The sequence below is a fragment of the Conger conger genome, chromosome 5 (assembly GCF_963514075.1).
Source record: "Conger conger chromosome 5, fConCon1.1, whole genome shotgun sequence".
Lineage (NCBI taxonomy): Eukaryota > Metazoa > Chordata > Actinopteri > Anguilliformes > Congridae > Conger > Conger conger.
In genome coordinates, this window is record NC_083764.1 from 66,946,964 (window position 1) to 66,966,792 (window position 19,829).

A 19,829-nucleotide genomic window follows, 5' to 3' on the forward strand; every position below is an offset into this window, starting at 1 on the left:
GCCTGATCCACGATCAGTTGCCTCTGTCCATGTCCTAACCTTATCCAATATGAGCTGAGAGGGGAAAGTGATCCTACATCAGGACTCGTATTCATGAAGCATCTCTGATTAGAAGTGGCCTGAGACCAGGGGCACTACCTGTGTCCACAGCAGGGGTCTCCAACCCTGGTCCTGGAGAGCTATTGGGTCTGCTGGTAGCTCTCCAGGACCAGGGTTGGAGACCACCTGTGTGTGTGTGTGTGTGTGTGTGTGAGAGAGTGTGTGTGTGTGTGTGTGTTTTCCCTTGTGAGATAAAAGTACAAAGACTAATAACTCAACAGTTTGCTGCCTCTTGAAGCTTGAGGCTTCCCCTATAACTTGATGTACATAATGACACTGGAACATTAAAGGACCGCATAATAAAAAAATGTAAAAAAATAAATAAATAAAAAGTTTCTGTGCATTTTTACACAATCTAACTTATGTCAAATTGGGGGTCTGTTGTCTGACACCAGTCTCCCGACCCTGACCTGTTCAGGCCCTACACATAAAATGTCCCCTGCAGTGAACCCCAGATTTTCCAGGAATGAATCAATGAATTGGTTTGAAGTGTGTTGAGTGTTGTGGATAAGAAAGTTATGTAGTCTGAGAACACGGGCATGATGAGCTAACATTAGACAAAGGACAGTGGTGTCCTCACTTGAATATGAGATGGAGCGAAAGAGAGTCTACTGGCCCCAAAAACCAACACCTGCCTAGGAGTGTGGAATGTCCACACCATGTAGGAGGTACCGCCCCCACACGCCGGGCATGAGTGAATGTCACCAGGGGCTGGGGACGTCCAGGGGCTGGGGACGTCCAGGGCCTGGGGACGTCCGGGGGCTGGGGACGTCCAGGGGCTGGGGACGTCCAGGGCCTGGGGACGTCCAGGGGCTGGGGACGTCCAGGGGCTGGGGATGTCCAGGGGCTGGGGACGTCCAGGGGCTGGGGACGTCCAGGGGCTGGGGACATCGGGGGGCTGGGGACGTCCAGGGCCTGGGGACGTCCAGGGGCTGGGGACGTCCAGGGGCTGGGGACGTCCAGGGGCTGGGGACGTCCAGGGCCTGGGGACGTCCGGGGGCTGGGGACGTCCGGGGGCTGGGGACATCGGGGGGCTGGGGACGTCCAGGGGCTGGGGACGTCCAGGGGCTGGGGATGTCCAGGGGCTGGGGACGTCCAGGGGCTGGGGACGTCCAGGGGCTGGGGACATCGGGGGGCTGGGGACGTCCAGGGGCTGGGGACGTCCAGGGGCTGGGGACGTCCAGGGGCTGGGGACGTCCGGGGGCTGGGGACGTCCAGGGGGCTGAGGACCTGGAGGGGCTGGGGACGTCAAGGAGACCCCGCTGGAATGGGAACCCACGAGCAAGCGGCTGATCAGAGTGCACCTCAACTCAAAAGTTCTGCAAACTCTCCAACAAATCTGGCTGTAGAAGTGGGGTTGGCATGAACAGCTATAACGAGCGGTTTCTGAGCTACCCCAACATGACACGCTCCTGATTACTGCCGATATTAATGGCAAAGTGGGAACAGGCCAGAGCAATGGGCACCCATGGGAGGGCTCAGAGACATGCTGATGGTGAACAGCACCTTGCCCGTTGGCGGAACCGTCTTCCCACACAAAGACATCCACAACCTCTCGGAAATCACCGGATGGTCGGACTGTAAACCAAATAGACCATATTATCATCCACGGCGAGTGGTGCAGGTCACTGCAGGATGTGAGGGCGTATCGGCCGCAGATATCTACCCACCGTCCCACAAGGCCAGCTAGCACCTGGCAGAAAATCGAAGAGCGGAAACAACCGAAAGCAAAGCTACTGAACGCCAAGTCTCTACGACTCCTTCAGAAGGCCAAGCTGTCCTAGAACAACAAGGACAAAGAGGTGAAGCGGTGCGCCGGGATAGATGGGAGGGTCTTCGTTGAAAAATCGGCAGGATGGACTCAACATTAACACCTCCAAAACACAATTTGTGTCTGTGAACACCAGCCCTAGTGAATGGGGCGCCACTTCTCCGACCTCGGTAGCCTCATCAGTAAGGGGTTCTTTAGGACAAACAAAACAAGACCGGGGGTACCTTCTCCCAACTCAGTTCCACATGGCAGTCCAAACAGTACAGCCTTAAAGCAAAGAGGCAGTTATACTATAACAGCAGTCTGTTACAGTAACGTTGAGTCTGTTACAGTAACGTTGAGTCTGTTACAGTAAAGTCAGGTCTGTTACAGTAACCTTGAGTCTGTTACAGTAACGTCAGGTCTGTTACAATAACATTGAGTCTGTTACAGTAACGTCTGGTCTGTTACAGTAACATCAGGTCTGTTACAATAACGTCAGGTCTGTTACAGTAACGTCTGGTCTGTTACAGTAACATCAGGTCTGTTACAATAACGTCAGGTCTGTTACAATAACGTCTGGTCTGTTACAGTAACGTCAGGTCTGTTACAATAACGTCTGGTCTGTTACAGTAACGTCAGGTCTGTTACAGTAACGTCAGGTCTGTTACAATAACGTCTGGTCTGTTACAATAACGTCTGGTCTGTTACAGTAACGTCAGGTCTGTTACAGTAACGTCAGGTCTGTTACAATAACGTCTGGTCTGTTACAATAACGTCTGGTCTGTTACAGTAACGTCTGGTCTGTTACAGTAACGTCTGGTCTGTTACAATAACGTCTGGTCTGTTACAGTAACGTCTGGTCTGTTACAGTAACGTCAGGTCTGTTACAGTAACGTCTGGTCTGTTACAGTAACGTCTGGTCTGTTACAGTAACGTTGAGTCTGTCCTGCTGTACGGCTCAGCAGGTTGGCGGGTGATGAGGGTGGGAGACTTCCACAATGCATGCCTCCGGCGTATATGCTACATCCTTTGGCCAAACAAAATATCAAATCACCAACTTAGCAATAAAACAGCCAGCTGGAGCGTTACTAAAGAAATCACGCCCAGACGTCCGTGATGGAGATGGAGCGGATCCAAAGAGCTGCCCTGTGATGGGACTCCACCTGGGAAGAGAAATCCCGGAAGGCTCAAAAACCACCTAAATGGTCTGCATTTATATAGCGCCTTTATCCAAAGCGCCATACAATTGCTGCTTTTCATTCACCCATTCACATAGGCACCCACCAGCTTGTCGGGAGCGTTTAGGTTGGGTGTCTTGCTCACCCTGGGTGGGATCGAGACGGCAACCCTCCAACTACCAGAGGACTGTTCTTACCGCCTGAGCCAATGCGCCCCAGCTCATCTGGAGAAAACTCATCTGGAGAAAACTCACCTGGAGAAAACTCATCTGGAGAAAACTCACCTGATGAAAACTCACCTGGAGAAAACTCATCTGGAGAAAACTCATCTGGAGAAAACTCACCTGGAGAAAACTCACCTGGAGAAAACTCATCTGGAGAAAACTCACCTGGAGAAAACTCACCTGGAGAAAACTCACCTGATGAAAGCTCACCTGGAGAAAACTCACCTGATGAAAACTCATCTGGAGAAAACTCACCTGGAGAAAACTCACCTGGAGAAAACTCATCTGGAGAAAACTCACCTGGAGAAAACTCTTCTGGAGAAAACTCATCTGGAGAAAACTCATCTGGAGAAAACTCACCTGCCATCGAACAGAGACCAAAGAGCTGGCCAAGATTAACCTAATGTGGAGAGAGGCAGCAACAAGCTGCCAAGAACTGAGTGCAGTAGCCTTATGTCCCATTGGGGATGAAGAGGAGTAAGTAAGTACCCTGCTGAAAAAAACCAACTCAAGCTAGGTTTTGAAACAGCTGGTAGCTGGTTATTTCAAGCTGGTCATAGCTGGATTTTACATCAGGGTTAATTGCATTTGTGCAACCTTTGAACTACCTTCCCCAGGAGAAACGTGAGCTACACACACACACACACACACACACACACACACACACACACACACACACACACACACACTCACACACACACACACACATACACACACACACACACCCACTCACACACACACACACACACACTCACACACACACACACACACACACACCCACTCACACACACACACACACACACTAACACACACACACACACACACACACATCCTGAAGTGTCTATAGAGAGAGAAGAAGAAACAGGGGATCGGCCTGGGTGGCATGGTATATATTTCATATCCTTAGGCTATCCTCTTGTCCAGAAATGTAAAAAAATAAAATACAGAAATAAATATATGTACAGTGCATCCAGAAGGTATTCACAGCGCTTCACTTTTCCCACATTTCGTTATGTTACAGCCTTATTCCAAAATGGAATAAATTCATTTTTTTCCTCAAAATTCTACACACAACACCCCATAATGACAACATGAAAGAAGTTTTTTAGAGATTTTTGCAAATCTATTAAAAATAAAAAACTAAGAAATCACATGTACATAAGTATTCACAGCCTTTGCCATGAAGCTCAAAATTGAGCTCAGGTGCATCCTGTTTCCACTGATCAACATTGAGATGTTTCTACAGCTTAATTGGAGTCCACCTGTGGTAAATTCAGTTGATTGGACATGATTTGGAAAGGCACACACCTTTCTATATAAGGTCCCACAGTTGTCGGTGCATGTCAGAGCACAAACCAAGCATGAAGTCAAAGGAATTGTCTGTAGACCTCCGAGACAGGATTGTCTCGAGGCACAAATCTGGGGATGGGTACAGAAAAATTTCTGCTGCTTTGAAGGTCCCAATGAGCACAGTGGCCTCCATCATCCGTAAATGGAAGAAGTTTAAAACCACCAGGACTCTTCCTAGAGCTGGCCGCCCATCTAAACTGAGCAATCGGGGGAGAAGGGCCTTAGTCAGGGAGGTGACCAAGAACCTGATGGTCACTCTGTCAGAGCTCCAGCGTTCCTCTGTGGAGAGAGGAGAACCTTCCAGAAGGACAACCATCTCTGCAGCAATCCACCAATCAGGCCTGTATGGTAGAGTGGCCAGACGGAAGCCACTCCTTCGTAAAAGGCACATGGCAGCCCGCCTGGAGTTTGCCAAAAGGCACCTGAAGGACTCTCAGACCATGAGAAACAAAATTCTCTGGTCTGATGAGACAAAGATTGAACTCTTTGACGTGAATGCCAGGTGTCATGTTTGGAGGAAACTCATCACCTGGCCAATACCATCCCTACAGTGAAGCATGGTGGTGGCAGCATCGTGCTGTGGGGATGTTTTTCAGCGGCAGGAACTGGGAGACTCGTCAGGATTGAGGGAAAGATGAATGCAGCAATGTACAGAGACATCCTGGATGAAAACCTGCTCCAGAGCGCTCTTGACCTCAGACTGGGGTGACAGTTAATCTTTCAGCCGGACAACGACCCTAAGCACACAGCCAAGATATCAAAGGAGTGGCTTCCAGACAACTCTGTGAATGTCCTTGAGTGGCCCAGCCAGAGCCCAGACTTGAATCCGATTGAACATCTCTGGATCTGAAAATGGCTGTGCACCGACGCTCCCCATCCAACCTGATGGAGCTTGAGAGGTGCTGCAAAGAGGAATGGGCGAAACTGCCCAAAGATAGGTGTGCCAAGCTTGTGGCACCATATTCAAAAAGACTTGAGGCTGTAATTGCTGCCAAATGTGCATCAACAAAGTATTGAGCAAAGGCTGTGAATACTTATGTACATGTAATTTCTTTTTTTTTTTCAAAATGTGGGAAAAGTGAAGCGCTGCGAATACTTTCCGGATGCACTCTATTTTATAAATTAGACATACGGAGCAACTACTGAACTACAGTTTGATTTCGTAACATGTTTCATTGTATTGCTTCCTCCCTCATACACTGACCCTGCAGTCTTGTTAATCTTGTTAAAGATAGCAGTGTGCCGTATACTCAATCTGAGAACGTGCTGCTCGTAGGGAACACGAGCTCAGTAGGCTGTCGTTCCATCTATATCCATTAGGGGGCGGTAAATCACTGGTCAGACGAATTGGAAGCTAATCAGATTTTTTCTTTTTTTCAGGGAATATTTCCATTTTTAGCGCTTTTTCCCAACACAACAACAAAACATACCTTTTTATTATATTTCATTGTGTTATTTCTGAAACTCTTTGGTCGTAAAAGATAGAAAATGTTCATATTAACTAATTAGCATTGGCTTCATTTGTATGAATGTTTAGGCCTACTTTCTTTTCTTGTTAGATTATTCGTCTGTGAAGGGAAGTGCATCAGCAGATCAACAGCGCACAGAATCAGGTTTGGTGCAGGGGCCAGTCGTATTCATGGAGGAATTGATAGCCCGATTATGTAGCTCCGATTCTGTGAGGATGTAGAGCCCTATAGCCTGCAGTGTATGTAGGCGGACAGTCTAAATTAGCAGCCGTGCTGAATCCGTTGGCGGGTCAGGTGGAGCTTATCTTTATATGCAAACGTTCCGCTAGATCAATCTCTCTGATTCCTTAATCCAGATCGCATCCTTCAAGCGGATTTGAAGATGGGCCGATTGAGCTTCGAGCTCAATATAATTTTTCGATATTCCTAAAATGCCTATGTGTCGTAACTTCCGTAGACACGTGCGTAAATAACTCCAGATTTTACGGATTGACGGACAAATATCGATGTCTGTGTGGAATAACCGCACAGTTCACGTATTCATAGCCTACTCTCTGCTCGCCGAACCGCCCACCGCCCCAGCCCCCGATTTCTTTCATTGTGTTTTCCATTTTGAATTTAACGAGATGCGGTTGGAGGCGATGCGTAGAGCGCGGAGTCATAACGCACGGGACTCAAATGTAATAAACACAGCTCGCTCTGCTCATGACAACTGAAATAGCTTTTTTGTGTTTATTTAGCTTTCGCTTGACATTCTCGGTGTAGAGTAGCCTATGTGTTTATTTGAATATGCCAGAATGCACTCGTTTGGCCCCTGAGCGTTAAATAAATAAATAATAAATTCATAAATCGAGACTACTGAAAAAAAAAAAGCAGGCCATTTCAGTCCGTTGAGCCACCGACCGTTTCTCCAGGCACTGCCTGTCGTTACTTATCGCATACTGACAATACAACTCAGATGGAACAGTTTTATATTCCATATTCGTTTGGCATATGATACCTAGAATGTGGACTGTCGCAGAGCTGTGTCTCGTTAGGCAGCACGTGTCTTAACGTGCGTGAAGTGTGTCAGATTCGGTTGCTCTTTGTGGTGCGTGTGCGTGTGTGTGTCTGAACAAAACACTTGGTTTCTCTAAGCAAAATCATACCATTCTCCGCCTTGTTTCTGTTCTATAAAACTGTATTTCAGAACCGCGGAAAGCTCATTTACGTTGTCTGCAAACTAACTTGCTACCCTAAACCCAGAGTTCAGAATATATTTGCGTCTGAAGGGAAAAAAACCATCGCTATGGTGACTGGGTCGTTGGTAGCTAACCAGCGGTAGGCTGCATGCGTGCGTGCGTGCGTGGTCTCCGTCCCGTTCTGAGCAGAACAGTTTGTTTCATAACAGAAGAGAACGATTCCGAATTCCACCGTATCCCCATGAGAGAGCTGTTGCGTAATCAAATTACCGGAGGTTCGGTCGCCGCCTCTCAGTCGCGCGCGGGGACTCCGCTCCGGGGCACGGTCACACGACCGAGCCTGAAGCGGCTTCCAGCCGTATCACAGAGCAGCTTCCGATATCAACCGCTACACGCCCCCGCACCCCCTCCCCCCACAAAAAGCTGTCCGAGCATCTGTTTTCCTTTGATACCACATTCAGGCATTTTCCCTCTTTTCTAAAAAAAAAAAAAAAAAAAGATGGCTTGCATTGTTCGTGGAAACCGACGAGACTGTTCTGCTCTTCTTCAAAGTAGCCGTAGTTATTGTAGGCTGTTGAATAAGATCACATTGGGAGTGGAATGAATTCCGATACATAGGCTACCCACCGCTCTATGAAAGGGTGGCGTAACTCCGTAATGTGTATTTTTCCTTGCTAGTCTAAGACGTGACGTGCTTAATTTACATCCGCGTTAACTTTGCGCCTCCTTGGTGTGCCTCTACCCGCTGTTGCATTCTTCCTGTCGTATACGCGCCTTGTGCCCGGCGGATGACTGAATGCAGAGCCGTGAGTGCGAGTATTTCTGACAGCCAGGTCCTTAACAGCCTGCTGTCTTCCCAGCCGAACATATAAGGGACGGGAGAGGCGACAGCGCGATATAAGAAGATATGACAGCGTAACTATTCTACTCCGTGAATCCTCGCTATCCAGTGTTGTGGACGTTGGGGCGATTTTCTGCGAACGAAGCAAACCAGCGTACCGAGACGTAAAGACCTTATGCAGCCAGCCGGCAGAATTTATACCGAGAGTCTACTCAGTGCGTTTCCATTCAACAGTACACGGGGACGCTGATCGGAAAGGTAAGAGTTATTCTTTCTTCGGGTGACTGTTTTTGATTGCACCTTTTGCTGACACCACTAAAAAAAACTGCATGTTCTTTTCAAAAGCAAATAAATTATCTCATGTGTTCGGTGACGGGTTCGGTTTGCGGGTTCGGTTTGCGGGTTCGCTGCAACCCAGCGGACCGCTGGAGCCGTGTGGGTGGTATGGTTGCGTCCGCTCCGCATCGTTGCTTCTCTTTTTTGACACAGAACTCACCGGTTTGACGTGGGGCCTCTCTTACCCTCGGCCCCTTGCTGCTGTTTCAGGCTGATCGTTTCGCGCGATGGCAGCTATAGCCACAGGAAGATGCTGACGTGTTGCGCGTTTTTGCCCACTCTCTCCAACACCTATAGCCTACAGAGGCCTAATGCAACACGGCACTGCCGTGCTCTCTTTGTCTGTGTGTGTGAGTGTAGCCTATGCCGCGGGCGTATAGCTACATTGGTCACAGCCTCGACGGGCCTTGGGGGACGCTCGAAAATGTAACAGTCTTGCTGGTTTGATGTGGAGTGCGGACGGTCTCCTCTGCGAAAGTGTAAACAATTTGATTGGACACGTCATACGAACCTATGCCCGGGAGAAACACTGTGAATGTGCCGTCACTGAGTGCAGTCTGTCCGGCGTGGTTGGGGAGAAACGCACACACGAATGGAGGGCGAAATCGCCCGCAGCCCGTACTTCTGCACGTCCCTTGCGGCAGTTTGTCTGGCGGGGCTAACAGGGTGTTCTCCCTCCGGGGATTCTGTGTTGTATTGTGACCCCACCGCAGAGACGAGGTGCAGACCTATGAAATCACAGCCAGGGGTCACCTGCTCACTGACCGTCAGGTGTTGATGGTCACCTGTGTTGTGGGGGAGCGGACCTGAGTGACGGATGGCTCTACGGTACCGCGAGGTCACAGTTAGAATGAGTTATTCAATTGACGTGATTTAGTCGACATCTTTTTTCCCGTGTGGGTTGTGTGTGTTTGTATACATGCAGGTTTTGTGCATGTCTGTGCGTGTTTTGATTATTTGTGTGTAATTGCGGATGACAGCAGTAGGCCAGGGGAAACATTTGTTTGGCGGTTGGATTTGTTTTGAGCCTGTTGTCGACACTGAATTAACATCTACTGAAATATGTAGTCAAACCAAGCTACAGGAATGCACTAGTTGTCCTGGCACATTTGTGGAAGATGTGGCAGACATCTATACTGGAGTCAGCATTTCAGTGCTAAATTAATTGTTTAGGTCTTTGGCTGCATTGTTTTTTAATTTGTATTGATGTTTTTCTTAAAATAAACTAAATGAAAACATGTGACAGGGATGGATCTCATACCATCTGCGACGTACATGGTTAGGGTTAGGGGTTAGGGTTTAGGGTTAGGGTTAGGGGTTAATGGTGATGGACTTTCCCATTACTGTCTCTCACTCACCCATTCACTCAGGGACCAATCAGCCCATCGGGAGAAATTGCGGGTTAGGTGTCTTGCTCAGGGACACTTCAACACACCCAGGGCAGGGGATTGAACTGGCAACCTGACTGCCAGACGACCGCTCTTACCTCCTGGACTAATGTTGGCCCACATTGATGTTCTGTGGAAGGCAGAGGGTTTCGGCGTCGTGGTGAACAATTCCAACACATCAGTGATGCTGCATGATCCAAACACAAACGGAAACAAAACTTTCATCACATGATTAAAAACGAGGTCTTTACTGATGGTGTGACATAAAGTCTCCTGAAGAGCCCTCAAATAAATGTGTGACCACTGTCCATAATGTTTTGAAAGTAAATCCAATTATAACTTTTTTGGGTGTGGGCGTGGCCTGGGGCCCGGAATGTTCCGTCTCCTCTTGAATATTAATGAGAAGCTGAACACTGGGCTGTTTGATTTGACAGGAGAGAGAACAAACTTCTACAGTTCAGAGCTCCACATCTGCAACATAAGACATGACCTCGCTACTTTATCTCACGGTTATTGTGTTTCCCTGGAGTCTGGAATCTCTGTGGGTCTCTGGCTCTGCCGCTATGTGTGATAGACCCACTGGCGTTATGCATGGTGCATCTGATTTTGGAGTGATCGCTGGGAGCAACAGACTGTTTTATTCTAGTTTAATTTTCTCATGGGACCCCCAGGGTAAGAGGAGCTTGAGCAGGAACTCACAGCCCTGTGGAATCAGCCTGAACAGGAACTCACAGCCCTGTGGAATCAGCCTGAACAGGAACTCACAGCCCTGTGGAAGCAGCCTGAACAGGAACTCAGAAAACCCTGTGGAATCAGCCTGAACAGGAACTCACAGCCCTGTGGAATCAGCCTGAACAGGAACTCACAGCTCTGTGGAATCAGCCTGAACAGGAACTCACAGCTCTGTGGAATCAGCCTGAACAGGAACTCACAGCCCTGTGGAATCAGCCTGAACAGGAACTCACAGCCCTGTGGAAGCAGCCTGAACAGGAACTCACAGCCCTGTGGAATCAGCCTGAACAGGAACTCACAGCCCTGTGGAATCAGCCTGAACAGGAACTCACAGCCCTGTGGAATCAGCCTGAACAGGAACTCACAGCTCTGTGGAATCAGCCTGAACAGGAACTCACAGCCCTGTGGAATCAGCCTGAACAGGAACTCACAGCCCTGTGGAATCAGCCTGAACAGGAACTCACAGCCCTGTGGAATCAGCCTGAACAGGAACTCACAGCTCTGTGGAATCAGCCTGAACAGGAACTCACAGCTCTGTGGAATCAGCCTGAACAGGAACTCACAGCCCTGTGGAATCAGCCTGAACAGGAACTCACAGCTCTGTGGAATCAGCCTGAACAGGAACTCACAGCCCTGTGGAATCAGCCTGAACAGGAACTCACAGCCCTGTGGAATCAGCCTGAACAGGAACTCACAGCTCTGTGGAATCAGCCTGAACAGGAACTCACAGCTCTGTGGAATCAGCCTGAACAGGAACTCACAGCTCTGTGGAATCGGCTTGGCCTGCTATGCTTGATGGGGAGCGGGGGCGTTTTGCCTCCATGTTCTGTGGAGATGAGTGCTTGTTGAAGGACATCTGGGTTGTGGGAAGACTTGAATACCTGGCTAAATCACCCACCCCGGTGATGGAAAAATATTGTTTCAGGAAAGATATATGAATATCAGATATGATATTTGAATAATTAAAAAGCCAGAGGTTTCAGGCATGCTCACTGGAGGCCTGAGCTTAGTCAGTGAGATGCCAGACCCTCACACACACACACTCACACACACTCAACACACAAACACACACTCACACTCACACACACACACACTCACACACATACAACACTCACACTCACACTCACACAACACACACACTCACACACACACACACACACACACACTCACACACACACGCACACACTCACACACACAACACTCACACACACACACGCACACATATGCTCCCTCACACACATACACACACACACACACACACACACTCCCTCAGACACACTCACATTTGGTTTGGTGGTTAGTGTGATCAGCAGATTTGGTGTGTTGATTAGTGTGATCAGCAGATTTTATGTGGTGGTTGGTGTGATTGTCTCTCATGCTGGAAATGAAGGTTCAAGGCTCTCATATTCCCTTTTTTCCCTATTGTTTTGCTCACTTTTAAAAACATGTTACTACAACAAATTATATTTTTCAACTCAGTGTGGGGAAAAGCAATCTTAACTGAAATACCTTCATTGGAGCAAATCTCAGTTAAGAGGGTAGAGTGGAGTTTGCTTCAGTAGAAACATCTAGCAGAACATGGCCGTATGCCCCTGGGGTGCTGTTGAGCAACTGGGCTGGAAAAGAACCAGCATGCAGGGAACCCTGGGGAAGAGAAGGGCTGCCCACTCTGACTCCCCTTCTAGGATGCTAATGCTATTTAGCTCATGCTTTCATCCAAAGCAACGTACAGCTGATTAGACAAAGCGGGGCCCAATCCCCCCTGGAGCAATGTGGGGGTAAGGGCCCAACACCTTAGCCACTAGGCTACAGGCTGCCCCAGTCATGTACCTTAGCCACTAGGCTACAGGCTGCCTCAGTCATGTACCTTAGCCACTAGGCTACAGGCTGCCCCAGTCATGTACCTTATCCACTAGACTACAGGCTGCCCCAGTCATGTACCTTAGCCACTAGGCTACAGGCTGCCCCAGTCACGTACCTTAGCCACTAGGCTACAGGCTGCCTCAGTCATGTACCTTATCCACTAGACTACAGGCTGCCCCAGTCATGTACCTTAGCCACTAGGCTACAGGTTGCCCCAGCCATGTACCTTAGCCACTAGACTACAGGCTGCCCCAGTCATGTACCTTAGCCACTAGGCTACAGGTTGCCCCAGTCATGTCCCTTAGCCACTAGACTACAGGCTGCCCCAGTCATGTACCTCAGCCACTAGGCTACAGCCTACCCCAGTCATGTACGTTAGCCACTAGGCTACAGGCTGCCCCAGTCATGTACCTTAGCCACTAGGCTACAGGCTGCCCCAGTCATGTACCTTAGCCACTAGACTACAGGCTGCCCCAATCATGTACCTTAGCCACTAGTCTACAGGCTGCCCCAGTCATGTACCTTAGCCACTAGGCTACAGGCTGCCCCAGTCATGTACCTTAGCCACTAGGCCACAGGCTGCCCCAGTCATGTACCTTAGCCACTAGGCCACAGGCTGCCCCAGTCATGTACCTTAGCCACTAGGCTACAGGCTGCCCCAGTCATGTACCTTAGCCACTAGGCTACAGGCTGCCCCAGTCATGTACCTTAGCCACTACGCTACAGGCTGTCCCAGTCATGTACCTTAGCCACTAGCCTACAGGCTGCCCCAGTCATGTACCTTAGCCACTAGGCTACAGGCTGCCCCAGTCATGTACCTTAGTCACTAGGCTACAGGCTGCCCCAGTCATGTACTTTAGCCACTAGGCTACAGGCTGCCCCAGTCATGTACCTTAGCCACTACACTACAGGCTGTCCCAGTCATGTACCTTAGTCACTAGGCTACAGGCTGCCCCAGTCATGTACTTTAGCCACTAGGCTACAGGCTGCCCCAGTCATGTACCTTAGCCACTAGGCTACAGGCTGCCCCAGTCATGTACCTTAGCCACTAGGCTACAGGCTGCCCCAGTCATGTACCTTAGCCACTAGGCTACCGGTTGCCCCAGTCATGTACCTTAGCCACTAGGCTACAGGCTGCCCCAGTCATGTACCTTAGCCACTAGGCTACAGGCTGCTCCAGTCACGTACCTTAGCCACTAGGCTACAGGCTGTCCCAGTCATGTACCTTAGCCACTAGGCTACAGGCTGCCCCAGACATGTACCTTAGCCATTAGGCTACAGGCTGCCCCAGTCATGTACCTTAGCCACTAGGCTACAGGCTGTCCCAGTCATGTACCTTAGCCACTAGGCTACAGGCTGCTCCAGTCACGTACCTTAGCCACTAGGCTACAGGCTGTCCCAGTCATGTACCTTAGCCACTAGGCTACAGGCTGCCCCAGACATGTACCATAGCCACTAGGCTACAGGCTGCCCCGCCCTCCTCTTCCTCTCGATGCAGAGCCCGGGGGACCCTGAAAGGGCCGATGGGGCCCCAGAGAACTGGCCCTGCTCAATGAGCCTGTTTGAATGAAATCTTTTCGCCATTTTTGCATCTGTACAGCTACCTGGACATTCTCACAATGTTGCTGCAATGTAGTAAATGGTAAATGGTAAATGGTAAATGGTTGGCATTTATATAGCGCCTTTATCCAAAGCGCTGTACAATTGATGCTTCTCATTCACCCATTCATACACGCACTCACACACCGACGGTGATTGGCTGCCATGCAAGGCACCGACCAGCTCGTCAGGAGCATTTGGGGGTTAGGTGTCTTGCTCAGGGACACTTCGGCACAGCCCGGGCGGGGGATCGAACCGGCAACCCTCTGACTGCCAGACGACTGCTCTTACTGCCTGAGCCAATGAGACGACTGCTCTTACTGCCTGAGCCAACGAGACGACTGCTCTTACTGCCTGAGCCAACGAGACGACTGCTCTTACTGCCTGAGCCAACGAGACGACTGCTCTTACTGCCTGACCCAATGAGACGACTGCTCTTACTGCCTGAGCCAATGAGATGACTGCTCTTACTGCCTGAGCCAATGAGAGGACTGCTCTTACTGCCTGAGCCAATGAGACGACTGCTCTTACCACCTGAGCCAATGAGAGGACTGCTCTTACTGCCTGAGCCAATGAGAGTGGCAATGTTATAGCAATGACGAGAGAGGTATTGTACTGTTTAGTATTTACTGTTTAGTATTTACTGACGCAATTCTGCCTGGACACATGCATACACACAGGCACAGGCAGTGTGTGTGTGTGTGTGTGTTTGTGTGTCTGACGGAGTGTGTGTGAGAGAGAGAGGGAGTGTGTGTGTGTGTGTGTGTGTGAGTGTGTGTAAGAGAGAGCGTGAGTGTGTGAGTGTGTGTGTGTGTGTGTGTGTGTGAGAGAGAGTGTGAATGTGTGAGTGTATGTGAGTGTGTGTGAGAGAGAGTGTGTGTGAGTGTGAGTGTGTGTGTCTGGGGTTCACATGAGGACTCCCTCCCCCTCTCTAAATGTGATATTTAAGACTGTTTTGGGGTACAGGCCACCCTGTGGGTAAAGACTGCTCTGAAAGCACACTTCTCTGAGTGAGTTCAGTTATATAACTCCGTCTGGGGCTTTGTAGATGACATCATATCGTTCTGGAGGTCTGTCTGCTTCTGATTTTCGCTGTTTTAGTGTTTACAGTTAGTTTAGTGTTTGGAGTGTAGACTCATCAAAATACTCAACTCCTGTGTTCCTCTCTGCCTCTTAATTATGTGGGGAGTCCAGTGAAATATTACAGTACAGAACTGTAACAGAATGTTGGAATGCTTATGATGTCATAGAAAGGTACAGTACAGTACAATAACAGAATGTAGGTATGTTTATGATGTCATCGGAGGCTACAGCACAGTGCATTAATAGAATGTAGGCATGTTTATGATGTCATAGAAGGATACAGCACAGTGCATTAATAGAATGTAGGCATGTTTATGATGTCATCGGAGGCTACAGCACAGTGCATTAATGTTTCTGATGTCATAGAAGGTACAGTACAGTTCAGTAATACCACCGATTCTATAAATGTGCCAGTTGTCCAGCTCCTGTATCCCTTTTTGGAATGTTTATTTTAAAAATCTAAGTCCGTGTTCTAGAACTCCACTGATCAGTTTAGAACATTGTAATCAGTTAGTGATCTCACTTCTTAAGCAGCACAGGTGGAAAATGTGATTCTGGTTGGTTAATATATGATATTTTATATATATATATATATATATATATATATATATATATATATATATATATATATATATATATATATATATATATATAGATATTATGAACTGTATTTTCATAAATTATATGAAGCAATGACCAGAAACAATTTGAAGTAGTTCATTTAGATGTTTTGTTTCAGCCGTAGTAAACCAAGCATGAAAAAAAAACTTTGTAACAGTCATTTTTTTAATTACAGTATTTTCTTTATATTTTTTCCAACTTAATTTACAAATATAGCTGCCAAATTCTACATTGTGCTTCTTAACCAGTAGTAGCTTTTTAAAAATATATATTTTGTTTACATTTTATGGAGTATTTTATGTGGGTCTGTTTGTTGGGGGGGATATTTTTTGTTCTTTTTAAAATTATCCATGAACTAATTTGCATATGTTCTAAAAAAAAAACTGAAATAAAAAAAGTCATAATACAATGTACATAATACATGTTTGCGTTCGTGTACTCATTCAAAATATAAAATCTCATTTTGATTGGAGGAAAGTATTTTTTCCCCCTATAAAGGGCAGATATATCTGAACCGCCTTTACCGCGGTACTGCAGATATCCCTGTTTATACGGCAGATCGAACTGGAGCATTTGGGCCGAGAGGCTGTGCTGCGAGTTTTAAAGCAGCGCCGAGGATCTGGTGTGACATCATGAATAACGTCGACAGAGCACGTTCAGCAGCCGGCTTCAGCCAGTACTGCAGATGGCAGTTGGTCTGGCACAATGGATGTGTTAATTACAGCGAAACGGCTTTACTCTGGGCTGACCCCTGCTGGAGAGACCCTGCATTGACATGAAACCTCATTTAAAATGCGAGGCTGTTGGCGGGGTTACCTGTGAAAACTCTGGGTGGACCCTTTTGGAATCAAGTTTAAGTAACTTTAAATAATCGCGTTTGTCTGTTGGTCAGCATATAATAAGCACTGCTTCATAGCAATGCTCTATATAATAAACTGTGTTTCATAGCAATGCTCTATATAATAAACTGTGTTTCATAGCAATGCTCTATATAATAAACGGTTTTTCATAGCAGTGCTCTATATAATAAACAGTTTTTCATGGCAGTGCTCTATATAATAAACTGCTTCATAGCAGTGCTCTGTATAATAAACAGTGTTTCATAGCAGTGCTCTGTATAATAAACAGTGTTTCATAGCAATGCTCTATATAATAAACAGTGTTTCATAGCAGTGCTCTATATAATAAACAGTGCTTCATAGCAGTGGTCTTTCTCATATCCATATTCCTGAACAATGTGGATTATATATTTTCCAGGACATATGAGAATGAAGGCTGGTGGAAGTGTGGCTCTGTGGCTGAAATCTGCTTCAGCAGTCCCGGTCTGTGTTTCAGGGGAGGAAGGCTGGGGAAGGTTTTGTGAGGAGCTTGTTGCCGTAGGCGACACAGTACCTGAATCAGCTGGTGCCCCACCCACCACTCAAGCTCTGCCACGCCCACAACCACGGTCTGCCCTCGCCCTGCAATCCTCCATCTCTCCTGATGTAAGACAGCGCCACCTAGTGGCCACAGTCGTCAATACATAATACAACATGTTGCTTCATTTTATCTCAGCTTTTGTGAAATTGCATATTTAAGCAGCTGGTGTTTCGTGCACGAACATCATTTATTATTATCCATCCCCTCACCCCCTCACTTTTGCCAAAGTGTTTTTTTTTTTGAAAGATTGACACATAAATGATCAAACTGTGGATCCACCTCTTTCCTTCTGAACCTCAGTAACAGACTGACAGATGTTGCATCAAACCCAGGACTTTACATTACATCTGAACCTCAGAAACAGGACGCTACATTACATCTGAACATCAGAAACAGGACGTTACATTACATCTGAACATCAGTAACAGGACGTTACATTACATCTGAACATCAGTAACAGGACGTTACATTACATCTGAACATCAGTAACAGGACGTTACATTACATCTGAACATCAGTAACGGACGTTACATTACATCTGAACATCAGTAACAGGACGTTACATTACATCTGAACATCAGTAACAGGACGTTACATTACATCTGAACATCAGTAATGGACGTTACATTACATCTGAACATCAGTAACGGACGTTACATTACATCTGAACATCAGTAACAGGACGTTACATTACATCTGAACATCAGTAACAGGACGTTACATTACATCTGAACATCAGTAATGGACGTTACATTACATCTGAACATCAGTAACAGGACGTTACATTACATCTGAACATCAGTAACAGGACATTACATTACATCTGAACATCGGTAATGGACGGTCCATTACATCTGAACATCAGTAACAGGACATTACATCTGAACATCAGTAACGGACGTTACATTACATCTGAACATCAGTAACAGGACGTTACATTACATCTGAACATCAGTAACAGGACGTTACATTACATCTGAACATCAGTGACAGGACGTTACGTTTGCCTTTCTTCATGCCCTGTCCTTGCCGTGGAGACAGGAGCAGGAGGAGGAGGTGGTGATAAATAAGCAATTGGAATGCGCCCCCTGTTTACTAACCCTCCATTCTGTGACTCTGTACTGTGACTCTGCTGTGTCTCCATTCTGTGACTCTGTACTGTGACTCTGTGCTGTAACTCCATTCTGTGACTCTGTACTGTGACTCTGTGCTGTAACTCCATTCTGTGACTCTGTACTGTGACTCTGTGCTGTAACTCCATTCTGTGACTCTGTACTGTGACTCTGTGCTGTAACTCCATTCTGTGACTCTGTGCTGTAACTCCATTCTGTGACTCTGTACTGTGACTCTGTGCTGTAACTCCATTCTGTGACTCTGTACTGTGACTCTGTGCTGTAACTCCATTCTGTGACTCTGTGCTGTAACTCCATTCTGTGACTCTGTACTGTGACTCTGTGCTGTAACTCCATTCTGTGACTCTGTACTGTGACTCTGTGCTGTAACTCCATTCTGTGACTCTGTGCTGTAACTCCATTCTGTGACTCTGTACTGTGACTCTGTGCTGTGACTCTGTACTGTGACTCCATTCTGTGACTCTGTACTGTGACTCTGTGCTGTAACTCCATTCTGTGACTCTGTGCTGTGACTCTGGGCCCACAGGGTTTGATGGAGAGCTGGTCGGATGACAGCTGGAACTGTAGTGATAACCGGAGGAATTCTGGCTGCAGTGATACTCCTGTTTATCATAGCAGTCCTCTGTTACTGTCGACTCCAGGTGAGAACACCCCAACCTCACAACCGGCCAATCACAACACCCCGACCTCAGAACCAGCCAATCACAAGACCCCGACCTCAAAACCGGCCAATCACAACACCCTGACCTCACAACTGGCCAATCATGACCCCCCTACCTCGCAACGCATAACAAGCCATCACAACAAGCCAATATGTTATGACCTCGTACAACACAATCATGCAACACAAGCCAATCACAACATGTTAATCCTACCCATACATGGCTCTGCACACCTGTATGTGAAACAGACAGACCAGTGGTTTAAACGCATTTCTCTCCCTGCAGTATTACTGCTGTAAGCACCATGGCTCAGAACAGGACAGCTGCTCTTTTGGGGACCCCCAGGCCCACTTTGCCTGTAACGCCTGCAGCGCCGCGGGGGTGGATGGGGCCGCGGTCACCCCGCTGTGCCTGCCCCCCAACCTGGCCCCCCCCCACAGCTACTGCCCCACCTGCTCGCCCTACGGAGACCCCTTCTACATCCTGCGCAACGGCCCCGCCCCCTGTGAGCCCCGCAGCCTGGCCCTGTGCTCCATGAGCCCCCGGGGACCCCCGCACTTCTACGCCAACACGCCCGCGTTCAGCACCGACGTCTGACCTGGGCCCCCTGTGGTCCCCTCCTCTCTGCTGGGCCCCCTGTGGGTCCCAACACGCCCGCGTTCAGCACCGACGTCTGACCTGGGCCCCCTGTGGCCCCCTCCTCTCTGCTGGGCCCCCTGTGGGTCCCAACACGCCCGCGTTCAGCACCGACGTCTGACCTGGGCCCCCTGTGGTCCCCTCCTCTCTGCTGGGCCCCCTGTGGGTCCCAACACGCCCGCGTTCAGCACCGACGTCTGACCTGGGCCCCCTGTGGTCCCCTCCTCTCTGCTGGGCCCCCTGTGGGTCCCAACACGCCCGT

At 48.3% G+C, this 19,829-nt stretch overlaps 1 protein-coding gene across 1 annotated transcript; it reads left to right on the plus strand.

Moving 5' to 3' along the window:
• Positions 1–7,811: 7,811 nt before the first annotated feature.
• Positions 7,812–19,528, plus strand: LOC133129009 (protein FAM163A-like). Its single transcript, XM_061242813.1, has 3 exons — positions 7,812–8,353; positions 18,796–18,910; positions 19,217–19,528. Exons 2-3 carry the CDS (start codon positions 18,818–18,820, stop codon positions 19,526–19,528), a joined length of 405 nt encoding a protein of 134 aa, XP_061098797.1. The 5' UTR covers positions 7,812–8,353; positions 18,796–18,817.
• The last annotated feature ends 301 nt before the right edge of the window (positions 19,529–19,829 follow it).